The sequence below is a fragment of the Macaca fascicularis genome, chromosome 15 (genome assembly GCF_037993035.2).
Source record: "Macaca fascicularis isolate 582-1 chromosome 15, T2T-MFA8v1.1".
NCBI classification, from domain to species: domain Eukaryota; kingdom Metazoa; phylum Chordata; class Mammalia; order Primates; family Cercopithecidae; genus Macaca; species Macaca fascicularis.
In genome coordinates this window covers 75,238,480-75,266,313 of record NC_088389.1, presented here as the reverse complement: position 1 = coordinate 75,266,313, position 27,834 = coordinate 75,238,480, and the positions used below count along the sequence as shown (strand labels likewise).

Genomic DNA, 27,834 nt, shown 5'->3' with positions numbered 1-27,834 from the left:
AAATTAGTAATTAGGTCATGGTCTACATTCAGCAAAGGAAAGCAATAATGACAAGACAGTTTTATATAAGAGTCTGACACTAAGTCAGAGAAATATCTGCCTAAGTACACCCAAGAATTCCACACGCGCATAACCTCCTGATATTGTTGTATGACTCTTAGGATTCAGCTTTGGTCTGTGGTGGCATTAGTCAAGCTATCAACTCTAAGTAGAGGATATTCTACCACTAAGAGTAAATTCAAGCAAGTCAGGTTACTTTCTGGCTATAACACCATAATATTTCCATCGAAAGAGGAGAGTTATGAAGTCTTGTATTTATAAGTGTACACTAAATACCACTCACCTGGTCTCCTAATAGAACACCAGACATTTCAACTTTTCTTTACATTTGTCTGATTTATACTGATACACAAACAACACACACACACAAAGACACACACACACACAGTTTATATATTGCCCAAGACAGAAGACATTATAATTAACTGTTTATATCACTAACTTTATATGAGAAACATTCACACTTAGAAGACGTTTTTATCCAAGGAGAACAGAAACAACACATAGCAGTTTACTGAGTGTGTACACTTGCACTTTCTCTTGAAACACAGTAATTCCTTTTCCATACTTTTCCTGGGGTCACTGTTTTATAATTTGGGCATTATTTTCAACCCTGACATACCCTCGAAACAAGCGAATCCAAAATATTAAAAAAAACAAAAACAAAAAACCCCACAACGAATATTATCAGCACTAATGTTCTGATAGAGAAAATAAATTTTAAAATGAGCCAGGTCTCACACCCTAACTGTGAGTACGCAGTAACTCCTCAGACTTCACTCTCACCTTTTATGTATCCTACATCCATTCTGAGTGCTCACTATGCTCAAGGAACTGAGGTGGATACAGAGGGAAAGAAACAACAAGCTGACCTGCAAGAAAGGTACTACTCTAAGGAATTTTCCAGTCTAGAAAGCTAAAACATGAGCTAAGTTATATATGTATTATAGACTTCCCCTCACACACACAAAAAGCCCAGCTAGACTTTTTTCTAAGTGATGTATTTTCAGCAGTAAAACCAAACCACCTCGCTTAAGGGTAAAATTCAAATATTTCTATCAAGGCCACCTACTACTGACCACTACTGTATACTGTGTTAAGACTGCAAGTTTTGAAGTCACACAATGAGTTGCAAATCTAGCTTAACAATTTGCTAATTGTAGTCCTTGGACAAGTTTTTAAACCTCTTTCAGTCTCATCTTATTCCTCTGTAAAATTGGATTAGGAGTATCGCCCTCATAATGTTAAGTGAGATAATGCACAGAAAATACTTAGCACAGTGCTTGACCCAAATCACTTAGTCAAATTTAAGTTTTCTGGGTGTCAACTGGTGTAGAAACAGACAACCACAGGGTTCCTGGACCCTGAAGAGAACACAACAGAGGAGGAGGAGGAGGAGGAGGAGGAGGAGGAGGAGGAGGAGGAGGAGGAATGAGCAGAGTAAGAACACCTCAGATTTCCTATACCCTTTCCAGCTAACTCCAACCACTACTGTGTCTCTAACTTGGCTGAAAAAGCCCTGTGTGTTATAAAACCTGTCTGGGACTTACCCTAGAGCCACTGAATCAGAATCCAGTTGTGTCTGAAGCATCTTTATTAATAAGCTCCAAATGTGAGTTATCATGCATACCTAAGTTTGAGAGCCACAGTGGAAGATAAAATGTTTTATAAGTGTTTCAATATATGTTGAGACATGATTCAGCTAAGATCTGATGTTTTACTTTGAGCCCAATACACCTGTCCAGTCTTCAAAACCTCGGGAGCATTGTCCAAACTTTCATTCAGAAGTCTTCCTAATGGAGTTCTTCCTGATTTACCTCCACTCCTTGCCCAGGGCTCCTGCTCACTGTGTGGGAAAGGAGAGCATGACACAGAGGTGCCCTCACTGATCCCTCTGCTCAGAGGTCTGGTCAACCCCTCTATCCTCACTCACAGCTCCACACCCTTCTCATCTCACTTCCGTATCTCTGATGGGTCCTTAACTAATTTATTCAAGATGATGTTACCACACTGCTTTCAAATACATTTATAATCAAGTCTGAGTATGAAAAAACATTGTCTAATAGACACACTTCAATTCTGATTCTGGTGTCCTAGTATATATTGGCTTGGTTTCCAAACAGATAAAATATAAATTGTCTCAAAGAAACAAAAAAAATCCATCAACGATTCACACTATTGCAATTATTTAATCTTCATTAGAAGGAAAAAGGGAAGAAAGTCTTGCATTTGCTGAAACTTGTGTGTGGTCAATTCAAAACACAAATACTGTAGGAGACTATAGTATTATTTAAAAATCGTTATGCAGAGAGATAAAAATATTCACAGAAAAAGTTTTATTAAAATTACTAGATAAATTACTAGATAAAATATACCAGCATTTATACCTCTCCAATTATATGAAAATTTCTATTGCAGGGAGGTGTGATTAAAGAACTACACTACTTGACTTAGTAACAGATCTAAGCTGGCTACTCAAACAGATTGCCATCTGGTCAATCAATTGCCATTTGAAAAGCTGCTCTAAAAATATCTTCATATAAGTGCCTAAATCTCATCAAAATGTAATGACTTCTAATTAATTTATGCTAGTTAGCAGGAAACAAACTTTCAATGTACACTTTAGATTCCCACTTATAATACAATTACCAAAACCCTCCAACATTCCCAAATTATTTCCCCAAAAAGAGACACAGTAACAGCTCCTGATTCCACTTACTATGAAGCCACTATGAACTAGTCCTACAATTAGGGCAAACTCTACCAGCCTTTTAAATGTAGGGGAGTCCATCAATTTACTTTAGCTACAGAATATACAAAATATGCATTTTCTTATTTCCACAAAATGGCAACAGTGCACAAAAGGAAGCAGGTGCTGCTATTTACCAACTCTTAAGTTTACGTACACTTCTGTAAAATGGGAACAATACAGAATTCTCTGCCTCACAGGTTGTGAGAATCAGAGGAGAAAACGTATGAAAAAGCCTATTGTTTCCCAGGGCCCTGCAAAGGGACCAAGTCTCCGGAGCCCTGACGCTAAGTGGTAACACACCAAAATATGGATTCATCTTCCACTCCACCTTCACTGGCCAAGCAGCTGCTAGGAATAAAGGCCACATCTCCCGATACCTGGCAAACAATTGCAGTATTGCCTCGCAAATCAACTGCTTCGCCGAGGTACTCATGAGCGTATTTGGGGAGACGCTTCAAGAACAAGTTGAAGACTATCTTTCTATGAGACTGGCAAGATCCCATGAAAGAAACCGGATGTCATGAAGACAGAAATGGTTCAGGTAGAGAAAACTGCTGCTGAGATTATTAGGAGGCTGGAGAAACAGGCGTAGAAACGCTTAAAAGGGGAAAAGAAATGCTAGCTGTGCTTGCTGTCGTGTCTTTGGAAAATAGCAGTAGAACTCCAGAGGAGTATGCAAAGATAAGTGTAAAACCCAAAAAGAAGAAAAAGCAAAAGCCCCAGGAGGCTCCTCAGGAGAATGGAATGAAAGATCCATCTAACTATTTCTCCAAACCTAATAAAAGGAAATCTTTTTCCAAGGAGAAATTGGTTAGTAGCCATCGAGAACAGACCCCTGGCAGCATCAGTCTTCCCAAGAGGAAGACATCTTCACCCAAGAAGGAAGCAGTTAGTGATCCCAAAGAGGCAGGCAACAGGAGGGTCGCTAAGAAAAAGAGGAAATTCTCCTTCAAAGAGGAAGGAGCCAGTCAGCAGTTGACCTGAAGAGGCTGCTGGCAGCAAGAGCAGCTCCAAGAGAAAGTTACATAAAGTACCCCAGGAAGATTAGAGCGCAAATGGACGTTCCCTGTCAGGTGGGGCACATCCTATCCCAAGGCAACATTTCCCATTCCCATTCCCCAATAAAAAATTCTCACACACGAAGCATATTGTGAATCCTAAGGCAGTATGATTATGGATATGCACAGAAATATACACTCCTTCACCAAAAGGATATTCATAGGCAGAAGTACAGACACTAGAAAAATACTGAAACAACTCCTTCATTTGAGCTGCTGTTTCTGAAGTGTCAGCCATTAAACTGGAGCCAAGATTCTCTAAGAAGATACTCTTTCCAAAAGACATAAATCAATGGGCACCAGATTGTATCTGTGAATCTCTTTCTCATGCGCGCACATGCAGATTATCTCACAAAAGCTCTAACAAGTCAAAAGCAGCAAACAAGAAGTAAACACAAAAGGAAAAATTCTTGAGAAAACAGCATAATGTTTTGAGATGAGTCACATCCAGGTTTGCATGAGGAGGATTCAGGAGAAGGAACACTACATGTTCTTTCTGCACATGCAGCCACAGCCATCCTGGCTTGCACAAAGCAGCAAGGTGTTTAAGTGACTCTGATCAACACAGCATGCTGATGATCCCATTGTACATTTGATTTGGCTCAGGATCGCCCAATCGAATTTGCTAACACAGTAGACTCCAGAAGAATCACCCATTAACAACAATCCAAATACAGAGTCTAAATGTGCATAAGGCCTTTTGTGATCTCCGCTGGAGCTTATAGTATCTAACAGCTGCAACTGTGACTGTTCTAGCTAATTGCTCTCAGCAACAAAAATAAACAATCGCTTCAGGAAGCAGACTGTATCCACCAAATATTAATGAATTTTTAAAGTCAGAAATCTCAAATCTTAAGTTTAAAAATCTTGCTACTGCTAAAAAGTCTCAAACAGAGTTAAGGAGGCCCTGAAAGTCCTTATTTTGTAGTTAATCCGACCCTCCCACCCACCTAAACCCCTCCCCCACAGTAAAAAAAAAAAAAAAAAAAAAAAAAGGGAAAAGGAATGTGCCTTGCGTTTGGAAGAATTTAAGCAATCTGAGATATTTTAACTCATGTATAACTTTTTAACATATGGGGGAAAAGAGTCGCACTGATTGGAGCTATTTTTAAAGTGCAGCTCTACCATAAAAATAGACATTTACTCATAAGGATGCTTGAATAGAGAACAGGCCCAATCTACGTCTCATTGTTAAGAAAGGGGTGAAAAAAGGCTGTCGTGCTTTCTGGAGAGCCGTTTATGGTCCGCCTGTGATGTCATGACAGGATCCAGGTGCACTCTAACAAGCAGCTTTCAGTCTCATCAATTCCTTTAAAAGTGCTCTTCTACCATCAGCTACTTCTCTGAGCACAAGCAATAAGGAGCCAGTATTTACCCAGACCCTTGCAAGACAGAACATCACCGCAATCACAGACCCAGGAAGGAGGAGGAAAGATTACTCACCCACAATTGGGTTCATATTCGTCCTCTCCTCCTGTCCCCATTAGGGAAGGAAGCATTTTCTTTTGCTAAGAAAAGAAAGGACAGAAGTAGTTATCAGTACCCTATGACATCTACTTGCCCTCTGTCCATAAAGAGAAAAAATAGCTTCATACTTCTCTCCCTATCCATGACCCTACTGCATAGCTGATGCTTGCAACCAAATTGCCCACCGAACACAGTGGCAAGTAGTCATTTAGGCATCACTACCCCAAACCGAGGTTTGGAGAGATCTTAGTGTCTGGACTTAATCTGTCTTTAGCCTTTTTAAAAGCTTGGAGACTCCGGCCCATAATCCCAGCACTTTGGGAAGCTGAGGCAGGTGGATCATGAGGTCAGGAGTTTGAGACCAGCCCGGCCAGCATGGTGAAACCCTGTCTCTATTAAAAATACAAAAAAAAAAAAAAATGGGCGTGGTGGCAAATGCCTATAATCCCAGCTATTCCGGAGGCTAAGGCAGGAGAATCGCTTGAACCCGGGAGGCAGAGGTTGCAGTGAGCAGAGATGGTGCCACTATACTCCAGCCTGGGCGATAGGGCGAGACTCCGTCTCACACACACAAAAAAAAGCCTGGAGAAATACAGTTGTAATAGGAAACCACACAGAACTCCTGATTTTTATATCTCCCTGACATGTCAGCAACACTCAATATAACAAAAAACAGAAAACAGCTTTGACATGTCTTAAAAATCAGATATGTATTATTTTATGTCTCAAAAAATATTATCCATATACATAAAGAACACAATTAAAAATGCAAAAAAACTTTATTAAAGAAAAAAGCAAATCTGAATGTTTGAAAATGTTGTAGAAAGGATTAAAAATAAAGAGGCAGAAACAAAATGTACTAAAAAATGTTTTCTTTCCATGAAAGGACTGAGGAAATTTTGACTTGTATTTTTTTGTACTTTATACATTTGACACTGACTATGTTATTATTGACTGAAATTATTCTTAAGGGAGGTAAATGATATTGAGCACATCAAAAAATACTATATGCACTTACCTATGTCCAAATTCTAGATGCCATACATACCCTGAAGGATTTCAAAACTCTGATGTCATAAAAGGACACAGCTTATTAAAGTTAATTCAGCTTGTGTTTTAGTACTTTGATGGTAGGAAGGACAGAGTTCCAAGAGTGGGGAGGGCTGGGTTTAAGTGCCAGGTCTCAGGCTAGCAAAAAATCTTGGAGAACCTTAACTTCTTTGGGTCTGGCTCATATATCTGCAAAATAAGGTGTGCTGAACAAGACCACTGAAACGTCTTCCAACTCAAAACTGGACGGAGAAATAGAACATAAATTAAGTCTTCAGCCTAAATCTTACAACATAGTGACTGGTACAGAGCAGGCGCTTACGTACACTTAGTAAAAGGATGGAAATTTTTAAAAAGTATTTAAAACAGAGCTTCCCACACATAAGCTCTGGTGTGCTGCTAGGCCTAGAAGTGGTTGTACGTGTGTGGAGATAAAGGTTCCTCCCCCTTAGGAAAGGCACTCATGACATAAAAGAGCTTGGGAGGCACAACTTTTAAAATGTACTACTATTTCAGCAAAAAATAAAATAAATTTTCATTATTAGGATTAGGATAAGTTTCAGACTAAATTTACGAAAAGTTCTCACCACCTTTATGTAGGAAAGATCGAATGCTTGGCTTATCATCTGGTCCTCAGGCCATCTTAAGACAGAAAACATAAGTAGCAGTCTACTTATGCATTGTATGAATAGAAGACAGGTACTTCTTTAAGAGTAACTCCTGAAAAACAGAATACATTCAACAACACAGTTCTCTACATACAGACCACACACTGTAGCAACCATTCTTGAGAGATGAAATTTCTACTAAAGAACATTTAATACAGTAACAACTGCAATTTCTGGTTCAGCATTTATAGTAATATCTGCTTAACCTTTCTGATAGTAACTCAGGGTTTGTGTGTGTGTGAAAATATGCAGTATTTCTTGTAATTATTACTACCTAAAGCATAACAACATTTTTAAAGAAATAGATGATCGATAATATGGATGTAGAAGTACGGGGGTTTTCTTTCAACAAGGTGCTCAATGGTACTTCCTGATGGGCTGCTTTTTTCTTCAAGGTCCAAGGAATAAAGCACTGCATCTTCCGGATGCCTACACAGATTTATGGGTCATGACCTCCCTCCCCCATTCTCATGGTCAGCTGCTGCACCTTTGCCACACTGCAATCAAAAACCCGCAATCCAGATAACAAAGCTACCTTGCCAACTGTGTTTCATTCCAAACGGTGAGTCACCCTAAGAGTGGCTGCTGGTCTCATCATGTCTGCAAGAAAATCCACAGATGGGCGGGTGGCTTCTGAAGCATGCATTCAACAGGACGAGGAGGATTCTCAAAAGGAGCATACCATGAAAATCAGCATTAGAGATAGCATATGGCTATCGACAACCTGTAGGTCAAAGGGCCTTACAGGATTGAAAAAATCAGCAAGGTTCATCATTGAAATGGTTACTGAGTTTCCAAGCACCAAAAAACAAAACAACAAAACAAAAAACAACAACAAAAAGGCAACCTATCAAACTAAAACCTCATCTTACAAATATCTGAGAAATATTTGAATTTTAATTTTCTCTTGCCTTCGATGAAGGTGATGCTTGAGTGATACAGGTTAAGAAGAGTGTAAAATACATATCCAAGAAAGGAATGAATCAGGTACTGTCACGTAGAAATAGCATAAATCCTAATAAATGATCACTGTTATCATGTTAACAATAGAATTTGATAGGTATAATAGTGGGAGAAACAGATCAGTATTCCTTTGCTGGAGATTCTGTTTTTGTTTGATCTTTTCACATATACTGACTGCCTGACACACCCCAAATAAATGTCTGTTTTAAAAGAGAGGAATGTCCCTAGCAAGTTCTATGGAACTCCCCAAACCACACATAATCTATCATGGCAAATAATTTTTAGTATTTCAGTAGAAATGGGCAAGAAAGCAAAAAGTTTTGCTGTTTCGGTATTTTTTAGACTTAACTAGTCAAGGGCACAAAAATGTCCAAGAACTCGTAAGTCTGCACTGAATATGACTTATTAATTCTCCAGAAATAATAGAAGTAGATAGAGGCTTGCCTATGTCTTTGATCACAGGGATCTCTTCTTGAATTGCTTCCCCTGGTATCTTTTAAAATCCCACCTACCCTTACTGACCCAGCTCAACTGCTGTCACTTTTGTGTGACTCAGCATTCCCATCCCAGGAACAACCGTCTCCCCGATTACACACAACATTAGGAGTCTCCCCTTCCTCCTCCTTTAACACACTTTGTGTACAACACTTTACTGCAGTTACTTGCAGATGTAATCTTCTAGAGCATGACAGGCTCCAAGAGAGCAGAAAGGCATGTCTTCCACACATTTATGTCTGCAGAAAGAGTTTTATATATAAGGTTGCTATAAGGTACTTATTTGAAAAAAACACCTATGAGTGTTTTTGAGGCTAAGTATTAATGTACTCCTCCCCTACATCTTCAGTTACTTAAACTAAAAGTAATGTTAATAGTAAGTTTAAGATCCTAAGATAGTGGTCTTAAGGTAGGGTAAAACCCATCAATCATACTTTTAATATCCAGAGTACTTTACTATATTAGTACATTCAAAATGGTCACTCCATAGATTATGTTTAGAGAGAGCAAGACTATCCAGTCAGATACCTCACACCATCCAATTATTCAGATAGACAGTGTCTTATTGTGTATCAGTAGCTTCGCGTTTTTAAAGAAAGGATCTGGACAACTTGAGTATGAGAGTATTCAAAGATTTGCAAAACTAAGTGATACCACTGTCAGACTGAAAATTAAACAATCAGCCAATAATTAGTCCAAGAAAGGGAAAGAAGCATCCATAAGAGGAGTAGAACAGGTTTTACTTTTGTGAGTTGTAACTGGATTTATAAAAACTACAGCAAACTAGCTTGACAGCTGCTCCTGGACTCTCACAGCACTTAGGACGTTGCAGTCATAACCTGCTGGCTTGTTTGTCCTCCCTTCTAGGTGGTATCCAAGAAGGTAAGAGCAGTATTTTGCTCACTTTTATAGACCCAGGGCACAGCAGATAGCTAACTATGTGTTGACCAACCAAAAAATCTGTTTATTTCTATGAGCCAGAATTCTAGAAAGGTTAATTTCAGTAAGGTCCATCCTATATCCACAGGATGCCTGTATTAGTGGTGTAAATATTCAATCTTTCCAACTTGAAGGGAAATGGGCCTACTTTTGGAAATTTTCAAAGGAAGAGTGTGAATACTACTAGAAGTAGAGAAATATGGACTATTAACTGCAATGACAGACTGTAAATGCTCTTCATCCAGTAATAAACTGTCATGATTTTATCAGTATTTGTTTGATCCCACTGTTTGAGGTGCCAGTATAATAGAGGCATAAAAAAGCTAAATGTTCCCCTTTTTTTATTCTACCCAGTAAAAGGTATATGGCATATTGCTCCATAAGTAGGTTAATAGGCCTAGGTACTACAATTTCAACAAACTTATTAAAAAACACATTTTCTTTGTTCTAGGTTAACGCTGTAAGCAAGTAGTTGTCAGTTTCCACTACAATTCATGTGTAAACTTCTTATAAAGAGTAGAAATCTTGAAATCTGTTTATCTTAAAAAACAGTAAGGTTAAATTGCTAATATTTTTCCTCAGATTAAAATAATGTAAAATGATGTGAACATTAAGAATTTCATGTTGGCCACTCTAACACTGAATTTCAATATTGTTCAGATAATTTCCAAGCACAGGTAAAAAAAAAAAAAAAAAAAAAAAAAAAAAAAGGGAGAAAAACGAAGTTTCTCCTCAAACATACCAGTAGTTACTAAATCAACTTCCTTTGCTGAGAATTTTTCCACTATCTGCTCAATTATAAAAGAACTTCTGACATGCAAACCAATCAAAATACTGATACAGCATGCAAGAGGAGAGAGGTGAGGGGAGGATGTTCCAACATCACAAAATTAGAGTATTAAATTCATATAATAAGAAAAGACTAATTGCATGTTGAAAAAAGAAAGTGTCTTGTCACTCAACTACGCTCTTGACTAGTAGGTTGTGAATTCAGGACAATTACTTTTAGAATGGCTTCTACCAAAAAAGCCAACAGATACAATAAAATTAAAATAAGTCATTTAGTATACTTTGTTTAAAAAAAAGTGTTTCATTATTATACTCATTTGTCTGAAGTTCTATAGAAGTAGAATCCTTCCACAAAAGAACAGCAGGAAATCTTTTTTTCCTTCACAGATCTGTTAAGGGTGTGTACAAGAACTGAACTTGTATGCGAAACACAGGGTTGGCAGAGTTCACGGTTTGTAACCTGTGCAACACAGAACAACACTAATTTAATAGAAACTGAGTTTCTGATTTTAGGGAAGAATCTCTTGACAATCTAGCATGTGTGCAAAAAAGTTAACTTTTACACACCAACATTTAATCCCATGAGTGAATTAAAGATTGCCAGTGGAAGCTGAGTAAGCTACTTTCCTTCTATTTCGTTTTTAACTCATACAAATGTGTAAGGGTGATTATTTGTGCAAAAAGCTGAAGGTAGAATCCCAGCCATAAAATGGTGTTGATATCCAATTTCCCAAACTTTACAACTAGCAGATGAAAGTATGTTCTCCTGTGAGAATTACTCATTTAGTAATATTTGAAAACTAATCAGAAGGTGTCATTCAGTCCAAAAATTTTTTGCGTGTTCTACTTCAAATAACTTGCCTTTTGGAATTCTAAGAGGTAACACTGCTTTCCACTGAAACTCTGAGGGAACTTCTTTTAACTCAAGAGGGCAAGTCTGCGTATTAGACTGAGCACAGGTGCGCCCGAATTGTGTATAAAGACCTACTCACCACACTGTTCTTTCCCTTCAACTTTGTTTATTGATGTACTGAACATGAAAAAGTACAAAGAATCCAAACACAAAAGAAAACATGTACAGCCTCTTAAATACTCAACAGAATATATTTTCTATTCCAACAGATGTGAATTAAGTCATACTGTACAACTTCAAATAAATACCAGCCTTACATTTTATTAAGTGCTCTGATAAACACTGTAAAGTGAAGCACAATTTGCATGCCCTCTCATCAATGCCTTGGTTTGCTACAGTAGTATAGGAAAGAAGCATGTAGCTGCTGTTTTCCCTTGAGGGAAACCTTATTATTTTTTTTTAAGTATATACATGTATTTTATTTTTTAGTGTTTTTTTTTTTTTTTTTTAAACGCAGAAGGTTAACTCTGACAATCTAAATGCACCTAAGGATATGAGAAAGTGCTAAGCCAATTGATTTCTGAATAGCATTGAGTGGGTCAGCATGAAAACTCGCTTATTCACTTTAGCACGCGCCTCACAGTATATGTACTGTACTATACTGAAAAATTTTATAACTACAATTTTAAATAATAAAAAATAAAACTCAAAGCAACCGCAAAGATAATGTACAACTATGTTATGCATAGCACATTGCCTGTTCTAAGGGGAAGCATGTGAGCATCTCAGTTTATACAAAAAGCAGGACGTAACTATATAGTTCTCAGTGCATCCTGATGAAGGCATTTTTGCCTTCAGCTTTTTTGAAAATTTATTATAAGCTAGATGCTAATCAGAAAATATTTTGTATTTTTTAAAATTTCTTTCATACATGGTAAAGACTTATTTTATTATTTCCCCAAATAGTGGTTTAAGCATCATACAAAGTTAAATTTCAATAGCATACAGATATTTATGATTTTTGTATGAAAAATGTAAGGAAATTTGTTCAAAACCTATGGTTATACTCATTTTTTTATACCACAAACATATTTATAAACGAAAATGTAGCATCACCATAAACAGCTGAAGCTAGACTATCTACAGACGAAATTAGCAACAAATCTGATGCACTGTAAATTCAAGTCCTCAGGACAACAAAAGTGATTAAGCAAGACCTCAAGTAACAATGTTAATGCCATTTACAAAGGAAAAAACTGATACAAAAACATTCAAAACCTGAACATCACTTGGCATGTAAGGGAAAAAAAATTAAATTAGCTGAAAGGTTCATAAACACAAGGTCTTATTTACATTACACAAAGCTCAGGTGTTAGCCTTGAACGTAACTTTCAAAATACCTTCAAATATATCCAACTCAGATCACTTTTGCTGATTTGCTGCAGTACAAATCATGTGCAACGTCTTTTTTCCTTAAGACAAAACAATTCTTCAAACAATACTGCAAGTACATCACTAAACACCATGAGCTCTATCTGAAGGGATTTCTTTAGGAAGAACAGATTTTTCCCCCATCTCTCGGTAATTTAAATTTCTTGCCTGCTCTTATATATTCTTTTGTAAATTTTTTTTATTTGTTTCAAAATCACAAATCAATGTGAGCCACCTATCATAATAACCAGGATGATCAGACGCTCCACTGGTGATTACAAAAATGAAACCAGCAGTGTTTCCCCCAATGATTCTACTCCTTTCATACAAAGATCTCAAAAGTATTTTCTACACCATAAATCTTTCTAAATTTTTCAACCGCTGCAAATTTCCTGGTAAATTTTAAAAGCTCACTAGGTGTCATATGAAGAGATTTCTCAAAGTATTCAAGTCAAAATATTTGTTCCAGGACCAGTAAAAAGTTTCTCCAAATTTTCTTTTTTATAAAAATAGATGCTTTTTTTAAACCCACATCAAAGAGGCTCTTATCTCTTTGGCAAGGTACTGCTTTACGAAAAGTTCTCCAGTATTCTTACAATAAGCGTTTATAATGTAGCCCCCCCTTCCCCAACCCAAATCATAATTACAAAATAAATACTGTTTTAAACTTCATAAATAAAAATGTAAACTTCAAAATACTTTTCTTAAACAGACATAACAGCAATGCTTTAAATGTAAACCAAACACAAAGCTAATCAGAAAACGGAAAAAAAAGGGGGGAAAAAAAAGACACAACCAACTGAAGAATTACAACACAAAGCCTCAATATTTACTCACAGGTTCAAGGCAGTTATGTAAAAAGAAAAGAAATGTCTTCCCTTAGCTGAAACACTTTAAAAGGTCCACCTTCTTCAAAGAAGGCAATAGAATGCAATGTGACAGGTAAAAACCCTGTACCTCTTGTCCATATTCAAACATAAAAGATATTTAAGAAGTTTTAATTCAAATACTAGCAATAAAAAATCTCACATATTTCTTAGGATGCTAAGTAGTCGTTTTATCCCCATCTCAACACTGACTTACAAAGACATTTACTAATGTATAAAGTTTCTCTTAACTTGCCTTTGTTGTATAGTTTTCATATATAAATGGACTGAGGACAAGAGCTCATTAGGCTTTGTGCGTTTTGTTTGTCTTAAAGGAGACCTGCAGTACTCTGTCTCCCAGACGGTATCCATTGAGGCTAGCTATTGCCATGGCAGCCTCATCATAGTTTGTCATAGTCACAAATCCAAAACCTTTGCATTTATTGGTGTTAAAGTCACGGATGACCTTCACGTTGGTGACAGCTCCAAAAGGCCCAAACATTTGCCACAGGATACTCTCATCTGCATCAGGAGCCAGGTTGTACACAAATATACACCACCCTGTTCCAGGGTGCCCAGGGATATTAATTCCAGCCAAACTGGTCATTCCGTCAATGGTCATTGGAGAAAACCTACTAAACAGAATAGGAAACACACACATACACACAAAAAATGAAAACAGAGGTTGGTTATAGCAATGAACTTATACTTTTTCCATCCCCAATAATTTTAGTAATTCTCCTCCCCCAACAAATACATAAACCACTTGATGTTTTGACCAAGGTCTGTGTGTGGCTTTGCAGTGACATGCTAGACTACTGAGATATTAATAAGTTATAAAATGACCATTATTCACCATACTAAATATCATCCACAATAGCAAAGAAATATATTTAGAACTGGCTTCATGAATTAAGCAGGATTGGCAGGGGAAGGGATCAACACATATGTAAACATGCTATAACGTCATAACGCAATACGAAATAAATGATGGGTTTTTAAGACCAGGTGGCATCCAGTGGTATAAAAATTTCTTGAGTCAATTGTGTTTCCAAGAGCAGCTTTTCATTAGGTTGCACATGCAAAATAAAACCCAACAAAAACTTATGAGGGGTGTGAATAGCACTCCCAAAATCAAAGAAACCAATCAACTGTGGAAAGGGATTATGAGTATCATGAACCTCTATCATTACCTCTTTACTCCATAAGCCATATTGAGCAGATTGTCCAACCTGCAAAACACACATTTAGCAAACTTCAGTTTTTAATTTTTCCCCTTGATGTTCAAGAAAGCTGGGCTCATTACTGCCGTCTTCCGAGGGGATATTTGTACACTGATTATATGTGAAGTCTCAGAATGCTGGGTCTTTTTACATTCTTAAGCTAATGGGCACCAACTGCCACAGGACAGTTCTTCCAGTGAACGGTTTCTCTCTACAAGGGTCAGTACATGGGACACAGTAACGGTCATCTGAGGATACCTTTCAGAGAGGAAGTGCGAAAGCTCTGGGATAGTTAACTTTAGGGTTCTCATCAGATAGGTTCAAAGTGATCAATGGACAGCTACATGTACTTTATACGACTTTTGATTTTCAAAACTCCTTTGGTCCCTGCAGATACCTAAGGCACACAGGGTTTAAGTGGCTTGCTCAAGACCACAGGGCTAGTAAATTATGGCATTGATATTCAAACTCTGCAGGTTATAGAATTCCGTAAGTTTCCCTTTCATTTCCCAACTTTGAAGGACTTTCATCTCTTAGAATCAAGGAGGTATAATTACAGGTAGAAAAAAGCCTTATAGACAATCCGAGCTAACCCTCCCCATTTCTGAAATGTGCTCAGCTGAGGTCTAGAGAAGGAAAAAAGAAAAACCCACCACTCTTATGTGCAACAAAGCCAGGAGTTCAGATCCTGATCTGGATGCTGTATTCAAATTATGCTACAGAAAGTGTCGTCCTACTCAGTTTTCAAAAGCCAGGTAGGAAACAAAATAAGCCAACCTGAGCCTCACTTAAAAATGTTTAAAGAAAGTAAATAGGGGTGGGGTTGGGGGTGTCATTACTCTTTAAAACCTTCTACCTTTTTCTTATATCAAAAATTAGTTTTACAGCATTTGCTTCTTCTTTATCAGTTTCAAAACATCACTCTAATGTCCCAAAATTTCCACAATGCTTACCAATTAATTACGTGTTTTGAGGAGGTAGGCATAACTTAATACAATACATAGCCCACAACCACTCTCAACTGCTACAATGTTCAACACTCTCCAAAGACATCCCAGGGTTGTCCCTCCAGGACTGGGGATGGTGGGGAGAATTTTTTCTTTAACACCTGTGAAAGCTAAGTTTGAAAAAAGTCTCAACCTTATTGCCTAACCTGTGGCATCAAGTCATGCTAAAGTACACATGCAAAAGTAACTCCTTTTAGTTTTGTAAAAGCCAAAACACATCTCATCTGGTCTTTCAGAATGGGGAAAAATATAGTCTCCCCACATCCCTGCCCTCAATCTCCACTGAAAATTTTGTTTTGTAAAGATGAAAGGAACTGAGCTTATGCAAAGTGTAAGGAAACAGAACAGACCACAATGACAAAAGATCTTTGTGTGTGTGTGTGTCTGTGTGTGCCTTGACTTACCACCCTTTCATTGCACTACTGAGCACAAGCCAGGGTCACTGATAGTTTATAATAAATATATGATGACCAAAAAAAGACAATGAGGTTACCAAAAATATTGTCAACTTAGTCCAGAATGAAAACTACTAAGAGGATTGGTTGGATGACCTTGTTTGCACATAAGTAAAAAGAGTATATATGTGGGGTTTTATTTTTTGCAGAGATGAGTATAGTCAAAGATGCCATGCCTTTATAGTCAAGAATAAGGGTCACCAATACCAGCAATAAAGACAAACACATTATTAGCATCACCAATCATAAAGTAACAACACAGTTTTATCAAATTGCTGGAATGATCAATACAGAATGCACTTGGCATATGGTACCTATAGAACAGAACAGCATATTGAGGTCTCCAACCAAAGTGCTAGAGGGCCAGAATGCAGAGGCACCTTATCAATTCACTCAAAAGTTACACCATCTATGCCCATTAATTGCATCCAGCTAGGGACAGGTCACGCTTTGCTACCACCCACTCAGGACACCAAGCACATGCCCAGAGACAGAATTTCCTAAATGAGTTTTCAGAATTTTCAAACAGGGTAGAAATCAAACTTGCCCCTAAAATGAATTACAGTCAGGCATCGTTTAACAATGGGGATATGTTCTGAAAATGTGTCACTGGGTGATCTCGTTGTTGTACGATCAGAGAATGTACGTATACAAACCTAGATGGTATAGACTACCACACGCCTAGCTATATGGTATAGGCTATGGCTCGTAGGCTACAAACCTGGATAACACGTTATTGTATTGAATACTGTAGGTAATTCTAACACAATGCTAAATATTGTGTATTTAACCATATCTAAACACAAAAAAGGTAATGCATTGCACAATGTTAGGATGACTATGATATCACTAGGCAATAGGAATGTTTTGCAGTCTACTATATTATGGGACCATGGTCATACATGTGATTGACTGAAACGTTGTTATGTGATGCCTGACTGCACACGCAATGAGGGAGAAACATTTCATTTTCCATCCTCCATTTCCCCCACTTCCATCTCTGGCATTTCCAGACAGGAAGGCTGGAATTTTTATAACAGGATCTCTGAGGACCCTCCAAATTATGATAGGGCATCTTATTTACCCTATCTGTGAAGTCTTACATGATACCATGATCTTCACTGATTTCTTCACTTCTCTCTCATTTTAGAAAAAAAAATGGTCCTTGGAATTAAGCCAAGTTATCTACTCTAACATTTCTTTTCCTCCCATCACCAACGAGTGTAGGGAGAAGCACGGAACCTAGAAAACAGGGCCCAGGCACTGCTGAAACGCCCCTGCCAGTATGCAGCTGGGCCCAGAAGTGTTTCCTAGCTTTCTCAGTGCCACACATTCATGTTTCCCATGGGAGCTCAGAAAAGGCAGCGGGTGCTCCACATGGACACCATTCACTCCAAATCTAGTAGCACTTGGCAAACTGTAACGCAGGCAGCTGTAAGAGAAAATGGTGCAGCAACTAAGACACAAGGACTACTACAAGCCCCTAGAAATATGTCTTTGCTGGGTCTGTCCACTGCTCAAGGACATCTTTTATTTATGGTCATTTATAAATGGAAGTCAATTTTTAAATGGAGAACAAGCTAGCTGCCTCCAGAGTTATCTCACAGAGGGGTGTGGATGATAATGTACTACATCATGGAAGGTTAATATTAAAGTATCCATTACATATATATTTAAAATATAATATAATATAAAATAAATATGTATTTAAAATAAAATATTTTTACTTATATTTAATAGATGCACTGAACCCAGTAACCCTCTCAGTCCTGTGTATCACCTGCCTCCCTGGTGGAAGACTGAGCAATCATCGAAGGGGAGAGGTGGCCAGTGGCACTCTCCTCTGCTCTTTAGCCCGAACAAAATCCATTTTACAAGTAACACAGTAAGCAGATACGGAGGATTAGTCTGGATGACCTGCTTTAATTAAAATAACCTTCATTTAAAGAAAAAGTAACTTAAAAAAAGATCACTACAAATAAAAATCAGAGTAAAGAATGGTACCAGTAAGGGAAATACAAGTAAATAAGAAAAGGGAGAGACGATTATTTCTCCTACTCTTAGTACAAGCTACATTATGAGGTTAGACACAAGATAATCCAACATGAATCACATGAAGTCAGATGAGAAATCTGAAATGATTTTATGGATCTTGCTTTAAAAGATATTTACTAAGATATTAGGTACATGGAAAATGAAGCCAAGCAGTATAGTAATGAGCAAGATATTTAATATATTTGTCCGTCTTTATCCTTTTTTATGTTTGATTAGAGTTTACAATTTAATGAATAGCACAAGTCCATGTACATATGTAGTTTATGAAAAAGGCACATAGGAGAGATATGTGTACAAACATTTTTCTATCAACTGGAACACAGCTCCAATTATAACTTGTCAAAATTTTGAACAGAACCATGTATCAGGTAGATCATTCCTATTTTAAAGCTCTGTGTTTATAAGTAGAAAATAAAGTACCTGCCTAGTTTCTAAAAAATTTAGCTGAGGGACTATGGGAAGGCCTACATGTAAGTAAGGAGAAATGTGAACCCAATTAAAGTCAGAAATAAAAATATGAAGTTATTGATGGGTAAGAAAATATACTCGGAATCCCACAAATAACGATTATCAAACTCTCTCCAAAGTACCAACCAGGAACTTCTTGGAAATTATCCACAACAAGACCATCTTCTTAGTGCCTTACTGCCTTATTCAATTAGATGGTATCATCTGTCCTCTAAGAAACGGGAAAATTATTCAAGGGAATTGATACCAGTTTCTTCCAAAAGGAAACTGTGATAATGCAACCAGCACATGCCTTAAAGGCAACTCAAGTGCTGATTTAAAAGGCTTTTTAAAAATTGCATAAAGGCTCATAGAAGCAGGCACACAGGCCATTAGACTAGGTCATATTCAATAAAATTAAAGCGCTCCACAAGAAAAGAACATGAAAAAAATTGGCCTAAAGTGTAATTCTGATATCATGTCCCAAGAATATACTTAAGGGGCTTGAATTACACCATCCATCCAAATAAATAAGGCTTGTCCTATTTTGAAAGCTGCAGTCAATTAAACAAGCACATTAGACCAGCAGTGCTCATATTACAATAATTCTCTAATCATTCATACGGGTTGACTAAGCCATAAACCTCACAAACCCACCTTTAAACTTAACCCTTATTACACGGATTTTTAAGTTTTTTGACCTTAAAAGATATGGCTCATACTTTATGATTATTAAAAGTATTCTTGACTATATTACATATAACTTATATTCCTCAATCCCTCTCAACTCCCAAGGTACTATTTACAACATAAAAAATACAGTGAGAAATTTTCTACATGTCTGCTGAAAGGTGACAAACTCAAGGCAAGAGCAATAAAACACAAATATCAGGGACAAAATATCTGTGCAATGGTTTAGACTCGAACTATAGAAAACAGCAAAATATCAACAAAAGCAGCAAACCCTTAATTCAAGTGTCTTTATGAGGTGAAAGAAGCGGGAGTGGGGCGGAAACCAAGATGATGACAGCCAAGTTCAATACACCGTATTAAAGAGAAGCACCAAACATCAGGTTAAACCTGAATTCTAATTTCTTCCAACACACCAAATCTAGATCAAACACTATCTCTGAGCACACTAACTCATTCATATTGTATTATCTGGACAGGGATCGTGGGAGGAATGAGAAATGGGGTGAACGGGACAACAGTTAAAAATCTGAAGAGAGAGTAAGAATTTCTCCCATTTTCTGAAACCAAGTTTCCCTTACAACTGACAATCTCTTATTCTTGTCTTCCAAAATGTCTTTCTATAGGAGTCAAAGAAAGAGAATTTTCAAGTTAATGATAACATATGGTACTAAAAGACAAAAACACAGAATGGGCCAGAAAAAGATAATTAAATTTGACCATCAGAACATCCTGTAAAGCTTTACCCAACCAAAAATAAAAAGCACAGAGCCTACAGGGATGGAGGCTAGGTAAACCTAAGGGCTGACACCCATCAACAACCTAGCACCTGAGTCACCTACAAGCCTTGCCAATTCAATAATCAGGCACTCCCCAAATCCTGTCTTCTCAGTCCTCCTGCTCAATCTTCCTAAGAACTCAATCTTGATTTCAAGAACACTGTTTCTTAATAACTATTAAACAAAACTATTGCTTCAATCAGGAAAAAAATAACTAATATAGCTTTCTACTAACAGCAAACATTTTGTAACTTCACAATGTTAAAAATCAACCAACACATTTTGAAGAACTTTCCTCTATCTAAACTCGAGATCATTTTCAAGGCCCCAAAGAGCTCTGAAATTAACTGGACAAGCTGCCTAGGAAATAACCTGTAAAATTCCTTCAGGCTTGTTTGTTCTACATTTGCATTTTAAAAAGTATATTTACACATATATTATTCACTTAAGATGTCACAGAGGAAACCTATGTGCAGAGCTGAAAAAGGGCTTTCTGTGTGAGACTTCTTTCTCCACAAAGGCAAGCATCAAGCAGCCCTACGCATCTCTCACTCTAGACTGATCACCAACAACCATGGGAAGTCAAAGGTGGCAAAGGTTTTTTTTTTTTTTTTTTTAATTTTAAATCAATGCCTTTTCCTCACAGCAGAGCGTGAAGTACAAGGCTCGATCCACTGGCAACCTAATAACCCAGAGTTCAGATGTAGCCTTTTGACAGTACCACCTCTTCTCCCACAGCAAAGGCCAACTTAAGTTGAAATTTAATGTGGCATTTATAACAAATTTCCTTCTCATATCTCAAGCAACATAATTTAGTATTTTTTAAAAGGAGCTACTTTGACTGATTTTATCTCCACTCTTTTCAGCACTGTAAATATTCCAATGAAAAAAAATAAATGCATAGATTTAATCTAGAAAACATAACTCCTTGATCTTATTAGGTTGTATTTGTGATTTTATTTTTGGTAATTAACTATTCCGTCCCAGGAATTAAATAAAATTGATATGCACTTGGAAATAATCTTTAAAAATCAGTGTGGGGTTAGATAGCATTCTGGGTGTAGTATGCCATATGGCCAAAAAGGATATTTAAAAATGTCCTGGAAAATAAAAACTGCATGACTTGCTTATGAAACCAAAAACTCTCTGCTCTGCTTAACTTCTTAAAGTCATTGTTCTTCTCACATGCAGATTAGAGATTTTTTCAATGACTCCTGGTTTGTTATTCCGGGATCAGAATAAAACTTAAAAAGTTAGACTATTTATGCCTGTCAATGAGATAGAGTGTCTTCTTTGGGCTAAAGCCATGGTCATTCTATGGACTATAGAGAGGTCAGTAAATTACAACCGACAGGCCAAATGGAGACTGCCTGTCACCTGTTGGTGTATGGGCTATAAGCTAAGAATGGCTTTTACATTTTTAACAGGTTAAGAAAAAAACAAAAACAAAAACAAAATAAAAAAAAAAACAAGACAGATGCAACAGTGACCATAACCCATAAAGTTAAATATTTACTATCTGGTACTTTACAGGGAAAGTTTGCCAACCTGTTTATGAACAATTTTAAAAAGGAAGACAGGAACTCATTTGTAGAAACTTAATGTAGTCACATAGGTTATATATCCTTAACTGTGCACATATTATAAAGTGAAGTAACAGAAACAGCTTGACCTAAAAACTGACACATGAGAATAAAATCTTTTAAGAAAAAAAAAAAAAAAAAAGAGGAAATCTGAAGCCCTGAAAACAATTAAGATGACCCCCTGGAAATCTACAGATTAGAATTTCTCAACCACAGCATTATTGATGCTTTGGGCCAGGTAACTTCTTGTTGTTGGGGCTATGTTGTACATTGTAGGAGCTTAGCAGCATCCCTGACCTCTACCATTAGATGCTAGTAGCACCCCACACAAGTTATGCCAACATGAATACCTCCAGACACTGCCAAATGTTCCCTGGGAGGCAAAATCACCCTTGGTTAAGAATCACTGCTGTAGGTTATTTCCTTTGGTCCCTACCTTCCAATATTAGCAAAAGACACTATTCCTCAAGTAGATTCTCTCTGTGCCCATGAAGAAGAAAAATTAATAATAAAAGCAGCAACACTGACAAAAGCAAACCAGAGATCCTGTCAATAAAAGTACTGGACAGTAAACCTGAGTATTCTCTTTCAGTTTAGTAGGTGGGCACAAGAACCAAACCAGACTTACCTAAAACGCTGTGCCTGCTGAGCTAGCGGTCCTGGATACCTTCTGTTTGGAGACTGGTACAGCTGGGAAAGGATGGCCTGATTGGTTTTTTGGCTTGGATTATTAGCAAACTTTACAGTGATTGGCTCCGTGGCACCGGGAGGTTTCTGGCCATTTAGGCCTTTGATAGCTTCTTCTGCCTCAATTCGCTTGTCAAATCGAATAAACCCTACACCCCTTGATATGCCTAAGGTAGATTTGAGTAAAGATTTGGAAAAGAGGGGACAGAAGGAGAAGGGAAGGAGAGAAGAAAGGACACATTAATTCTTCCTTCTAGAGAACATGTTTTCACCTACATATAACATTTGCCACAAAATCACACAAGGAAGAAACTTTCCCCTTAAGTTACTAGCCATTCAGTTTGGAATCACAATTTCGCATTTTCAGAAAAATTCATGTCACTTATATAATCTGAGTACCCATTATCATATGCATTCCAATAACCTAAGACAAGAAAGCACAAGCATGTCCATGTTTTCTCTCTCTCCCACCTCCCTCCTGTACACTCTTTTAATGTCAACAGTGTACTGGAGTTCCATTTTTCAAATTGTGCTATTGGACAAGCAGCTCAGAAATGAGGGACACAGTAGCTCCTGTCCTTGAAACAAGGAGAACAGAAAGAAGAATTTGCTAAAAATGCTACAAAGCTATGCTAAAAATACATACACTGTGGTAGAAAGACACTTCAGTTGAAATTTTAAATAATATATTCAGCTTAATAATATTGCACAGGATATAGGTCCTTTAGGGAAAAAAACGCCTGAGAGGCTCTTCCAGTTCTCTGAAGCTCTCTTGTGCTTCTAACTAGCTGTATTTTATTACAGAAATAATATTATATGGAGAAAAAGACCTAGATTTTAAAAATAAATAAATTTCTACAAGCAAAGCATCAAAGCTTTCTGACCTCAGCAGCATCACTCCTGACTACAGAAGATCACTCCCTGCCCCACATTCTCCCCAGTGTGAAAGACACAAATGGGAAAGAAGGAGAGCCAAGAACCTTTCCAGATTATGAAAAATTGTAGAGGGAAACCCAGCTCATTCCATTTAATTAGCGTGAACAGGCCAGTGGGGTGGCCACAGCTGGTCATCATGAGATAAGCAGTGGCAGGGAAATTTTTTTTTGGAAAGTAAATGAGTACTAGCAGGACCGGATTAGACTAGTAGCAAGAAAGTACAGATGATTCAGAGTATGTCAGTGAAGAAAAAATAACAGGATTACTAACAAAGGTATGCAGAGAAAAAGCACTGGACCATCATGCTTGGAGGAACTTAAAAAAAAAATGAAGGTCTACTTGCTTTAAAATTAATACTGTATAAGATCAATGACTTAGAACTTTCTAATGTAGATAAAGCTTTTTTTCCACATATGCATATCTAAGATAACCCCTATCACTTTACCTTTTCTATTTAAAGTGCATGCATTGCACATTATTACCACCTGATGGCTGAATAAGAAAATTGCAGGGCTTCATTTTTCATTTCAGGTAAATTGAGTAAGTTCACTTTGAAAGCCTTAGGTATGAAGAATAAATAGTGAAATGATAGCAAATATATCTTTTCACTTATCTACTAGCGCCCATTAAGAATTAATAACCCCTAGAACTTAGCTGTTCCATTAGAAAAGCATTAGATTAGCAAAAAAACAGCCTCTACACAACTTGAGTCACCTACACCAGTGGTCCTCCTACTTGAGCACACATAAGAACAACCTGTGGATCAACCTCAGAGATTTATTCAGTAGGTTCTGAATGAAGCTCAAGAATGCATTTTTAGCAGGGTTCCCGAAGACTGCTGATATGGCAGGTGTGGGACATACTTGAGAACCACTGATAAAACAAGCTAGGTCCACCTGTGATGGACTATCAGGTAAAAGGAGACGCACTTTGTGTCACAGGTGAAACCTACTCTCAATTCACAAGATCTCAGAACAAATGAAATAGAAAGCATGAATGAAATAAAATACATTTTTGTTGCTTTCAACAAATTCATCTGTATTTCTAGGCCTGGATTTCTATTTAACACCATCATTAGTCTATGTGATAATAACACAGGGTGGCAACGTATGAGTATTACGAATTAACTAACACATTTAAGGAGGCTGTATTTTACATATTCTCACTTGACTAAATATTCTCATGACAGCAAAATCTTTAGGCTATTCTCCCAGCATGCATATAGTGCTAGCTCTCTCAGAACTCTAAACGTGGTGCTTCCTATGAAGCCAATTAACAGCACAGAGGCAGGTAATATGGGCTCCTCTGATTACATTGAGATCAACTAAATGGATCTTCACTTGATTAATGAAAAATCTGGCTCGATTTTCTTCTGAAGTCATTTCTTTAAAAAAAATTAGACATTGTAATATACAACATGCCTCCAGGGTATTATCATTATGCGGGTCGAGAGAGAGAAACAAACAAACAAATAGGAGAAAAGCTACCTTAAAAAAACAAAAACAACCTCACAAATCTTCATGTGTCTGCTTCAGTCTATGATACTACAGCTAATACTTCCCCCTCACGATGTTTCTCTATTTTTTTTAACTGTTTCTACTTCCCCCTCACGATGTTTCTCTATTTTTTTTAACTGTTTCCTAAAGAACAAGTATTGCTTTTATTTTTTTTATTTATTTTTTGAGATGGAGTGTCACTCTTGTTGCCCAGGCTGGAGTGCAACGGCACGATCTCGGCTCACCGTGACCTCCGCCTCCTGGGTTCAAGTGATTTTCCTGCCTCAGCCTCCCGAGTAGTTGGGATTACAGGCAAGGCCACCACACCCAGCTAATTTTGTATTTTTAGTAGAGATGGGGTTTCTCCGTGTTGGTTAAGCTGGTCTTCAACTCCCAACCTCAGGTGATCTGCCCGCCTCGGCCTCCCCAAGTGCTGGGATTACAAGCATGAGCCACCGCGCCTGGCTAAGTATTGCTTTTATAATAGAAAACTATATCTGTATTTTATTTTTAAAATCCATAATCAAATCTACATTGCTAGCTTTAACTAAAAGATCTGGCAGAACAGCTCCCTTACATTCAAAAGTTTTAATGAACATTTTAGTCTTCCCATTTCAGTTGGGTTAACAGTGGTATCAGAAATAAAATAAATTTTTAACATTCAAAATTTCATACTCTTACATATGCCCATACAGCACAGCATGAATCTGGAAAACAGCCTGAACAGCAATTACCAGTGTGGATGTAGTGTAAGCCTCCCTTGGAGAACTAGCTGCATACTAGTGCATTAAACTTCGCTTTTTGACAAAAGTAAGGTTGTTTATTAGTACTTTATAAGCAGGATGAGGGCTTTTATCACACAGTGGCTTGGAAATGAAGATTATAGCATCTATAAATTTATTACAAGCCATGAAACAGGCTTCAAACCTGCACCTTCGGGGTGGGAATGACTCAAGCACGCTCACTATACGCCACAATCTATTTTTATCCATGCATATTTATGAACAATTACAGCAGAAAATTGCATTTTCTGGCCCACATATACCTTTGATATGTTCTAGAGGCAAGACTGCTACATGGAAAGACAGAATATTTCACAATCTGCTAGTCAGAGACAGGGAAAGACTGTCCAGAGTGGCTATCTACTTACCAGTGACCTGGTCGACAAGAATACGAGAAGTAATAATGCGTCCATATTGTGAAAAAAGCTGTTCCAACTCCTTCTGGGTCATTGTTTTTGGAAGTCCGCTGACATACAAATTTGCATCTCTGATAGAAGCTGAACTTGGGCGAGCATAGGAAACCTGGAAAAAGAAAATAAAATTAAATGTATATGCACGCTCACTCACCTCCCTTTAGAAACTCAAAAACTGCCTCAGTAACTTTCACATAAAGAGCATAGAACACTGAAGTTCACGCAAGTCAGGTACGTGCTAAATGCTTTATTCTTTTCTGGGAAAATTCTAGACACATAGGTAGTAGTATTCCCATTCCCTCTCCCCTGGGTGGAGAGAGTATCTGTAATATGCTGGACTAGCCTACTGCGAGGGACAGAAATTTCACAATATACCCCATCCTCCAGATTATTACTAAAAATGGTCAATAGGTCTGGGATCAATTTGCTGAGGTATAGTGATATGATAACGACTGCCTGCTCATTTTAACACTTGTACCCACCTTTAATCCAATTTTAATTCACTAAAATTTAAAGTTCTTTAAACAGACCAGTGGTGCATATAGCATAGTACTATTCACGAAAATAGGTTGTCTTCTGTGGGGCCAAACCCCTAGAGCAGTGGTCCCCAATCTTTTTGGTACCAGGGACTGGTTTTGTGGAAGACAATTTTTCCATGGACCGTGGTGGGGGATGCATTAGATTCTCATAAAAAGCGCACAATCTAGATCCCTCGCATGTGCAGTTCAAAACAGGGTTTCTGCCCCGATGAGAATCCAGTGCTGCAGCTAATCGGACAGGAGTTGGAGCTAGGGCAGTAATGCTGGCTCACCTGCTGCTCACCTCTGGCTGTGTGGACCGGTTCCTAACAGGCCACGGACCAGTACCAGTCCACGGCCAGGGGCTGGGAACATCTGCCCTAGAATAGGGATTTAAGCCCAATCATTCTAAGCTTTAAGATTCCAGATTCATGGAGACATTTTTTGTTTTCTAGCTTCTCCTATCTGTGTGGGTGGTAGTGCTACATTTATAAAAAAAATTCACCCTTATCATTGTCCATATCATTGTCCACAAATTCCCAGAAATTTGAATGTGTGAACAAGCCTTCATTATCCTTTGTCTGTTGTCTTCTCATCCACAGGTCTTTTTAACCTTGATTTTCAAAAGGTCTTAAGTCCCTATCACTAACTTTACCTGCCATTGAGAGTACTTTCAAAAGTTTCATGTCTTTTGAGATATGGTATACAAAATCCCACAAGGATGAAAGACTAAATAGGTCTGCATGTATTTGTTTATAATCATCATTCCTCATGTAAACTCCATGAGGGAAGAAACCTTATCGTTCTTGCTCATCACTGTATCCTCAATGACTAGTGAATGCCTGACATGTGACAGATGCTAACATATTTGGTGAGTAAAGCCCATCCAATAATACCCCATTGATCATGCAGATCCACAACGGCTTACTGAACCAGAACACTTAAGGGTCAGTTCAAGTCATCCAGATCTCCTGCCCCAATTGTAATTGATGGCTCTCTAGCTATCACCTATCTTTGCCAACATTGAGTCTCATGAGCTATTCCTGATCACATTCCCTTTGGTTTAGCTGTAATATTCTGGACTAGCTTACTTCAAGGGACAGGTATTTCACAGCATACCCCATCCTCCAGATTATTCCTAAAAATGGTCAATGGGTCTGGGGTTGATTTGCTGAGGTATAGTGATAACTACTGCCTGCTCATTTTATTATTGGCACCCACCTCTAATCCAGTTAAAAACAAACTTTCCCAATTTACACTAATATTGAAATAACTTTAGGTATGAAACACCAAACATTTTCCCCATAATCTGAATTGTGCCCACAGCTCTGCTGCCACTTTTTCTTGGCTTTCCAGAAAAAAAAAAAAAGCC

The 27,834-nt window shown here is 37.7% G+C and overlaps 1 protein-coding gene across 41 annotated transcripts in view; it reads right to left on the bottom strand.

Annotated features, from left to right (window-relative positions):
• Window positions 1–11,252: 11,252 nt before the first annotated feature.
• ELAVL2 (ELAV like RNA binding protein 2) overlaps window positions 11,253–27,834 on the bottom strand; it is a 159,220-nt gene continuing 142,638 nt past the window's right edge. For 14 of the 41 annotated variants that reach the window (XM_015437097.4, XM_074018110.1, XM_015437100.4 and 11 more), the window contains 4 exons: window positions 25,900–26,053; window positions 22,259–22,484; window positions 14,585–14,623; window positions 11,253–14,026 (listed from right to left, as the gene is read on the bottom strand). In XM_015437097.4, the coding sequence (XP_015292583.1) occupies window positions 13,696–14,026; window positions 14,585–14,623; window positions 22,259–22,484; window positions 25,900–26,053 (750 nt within the window). In that variant the 3' untranslated portion in view covers window positions 11,253–13,695. The remainder of the gene's footprint in view (window positions 14,027–14,584; window positions 14,624–22,258; window positions 22,485–25,899; window positions 26,054–27,834) is intronic. The other 27 variants (XM_074018109.1, XM_074018112.1, XM_074018118.1 and 24 more) reach the window with 3 other exon arrangements.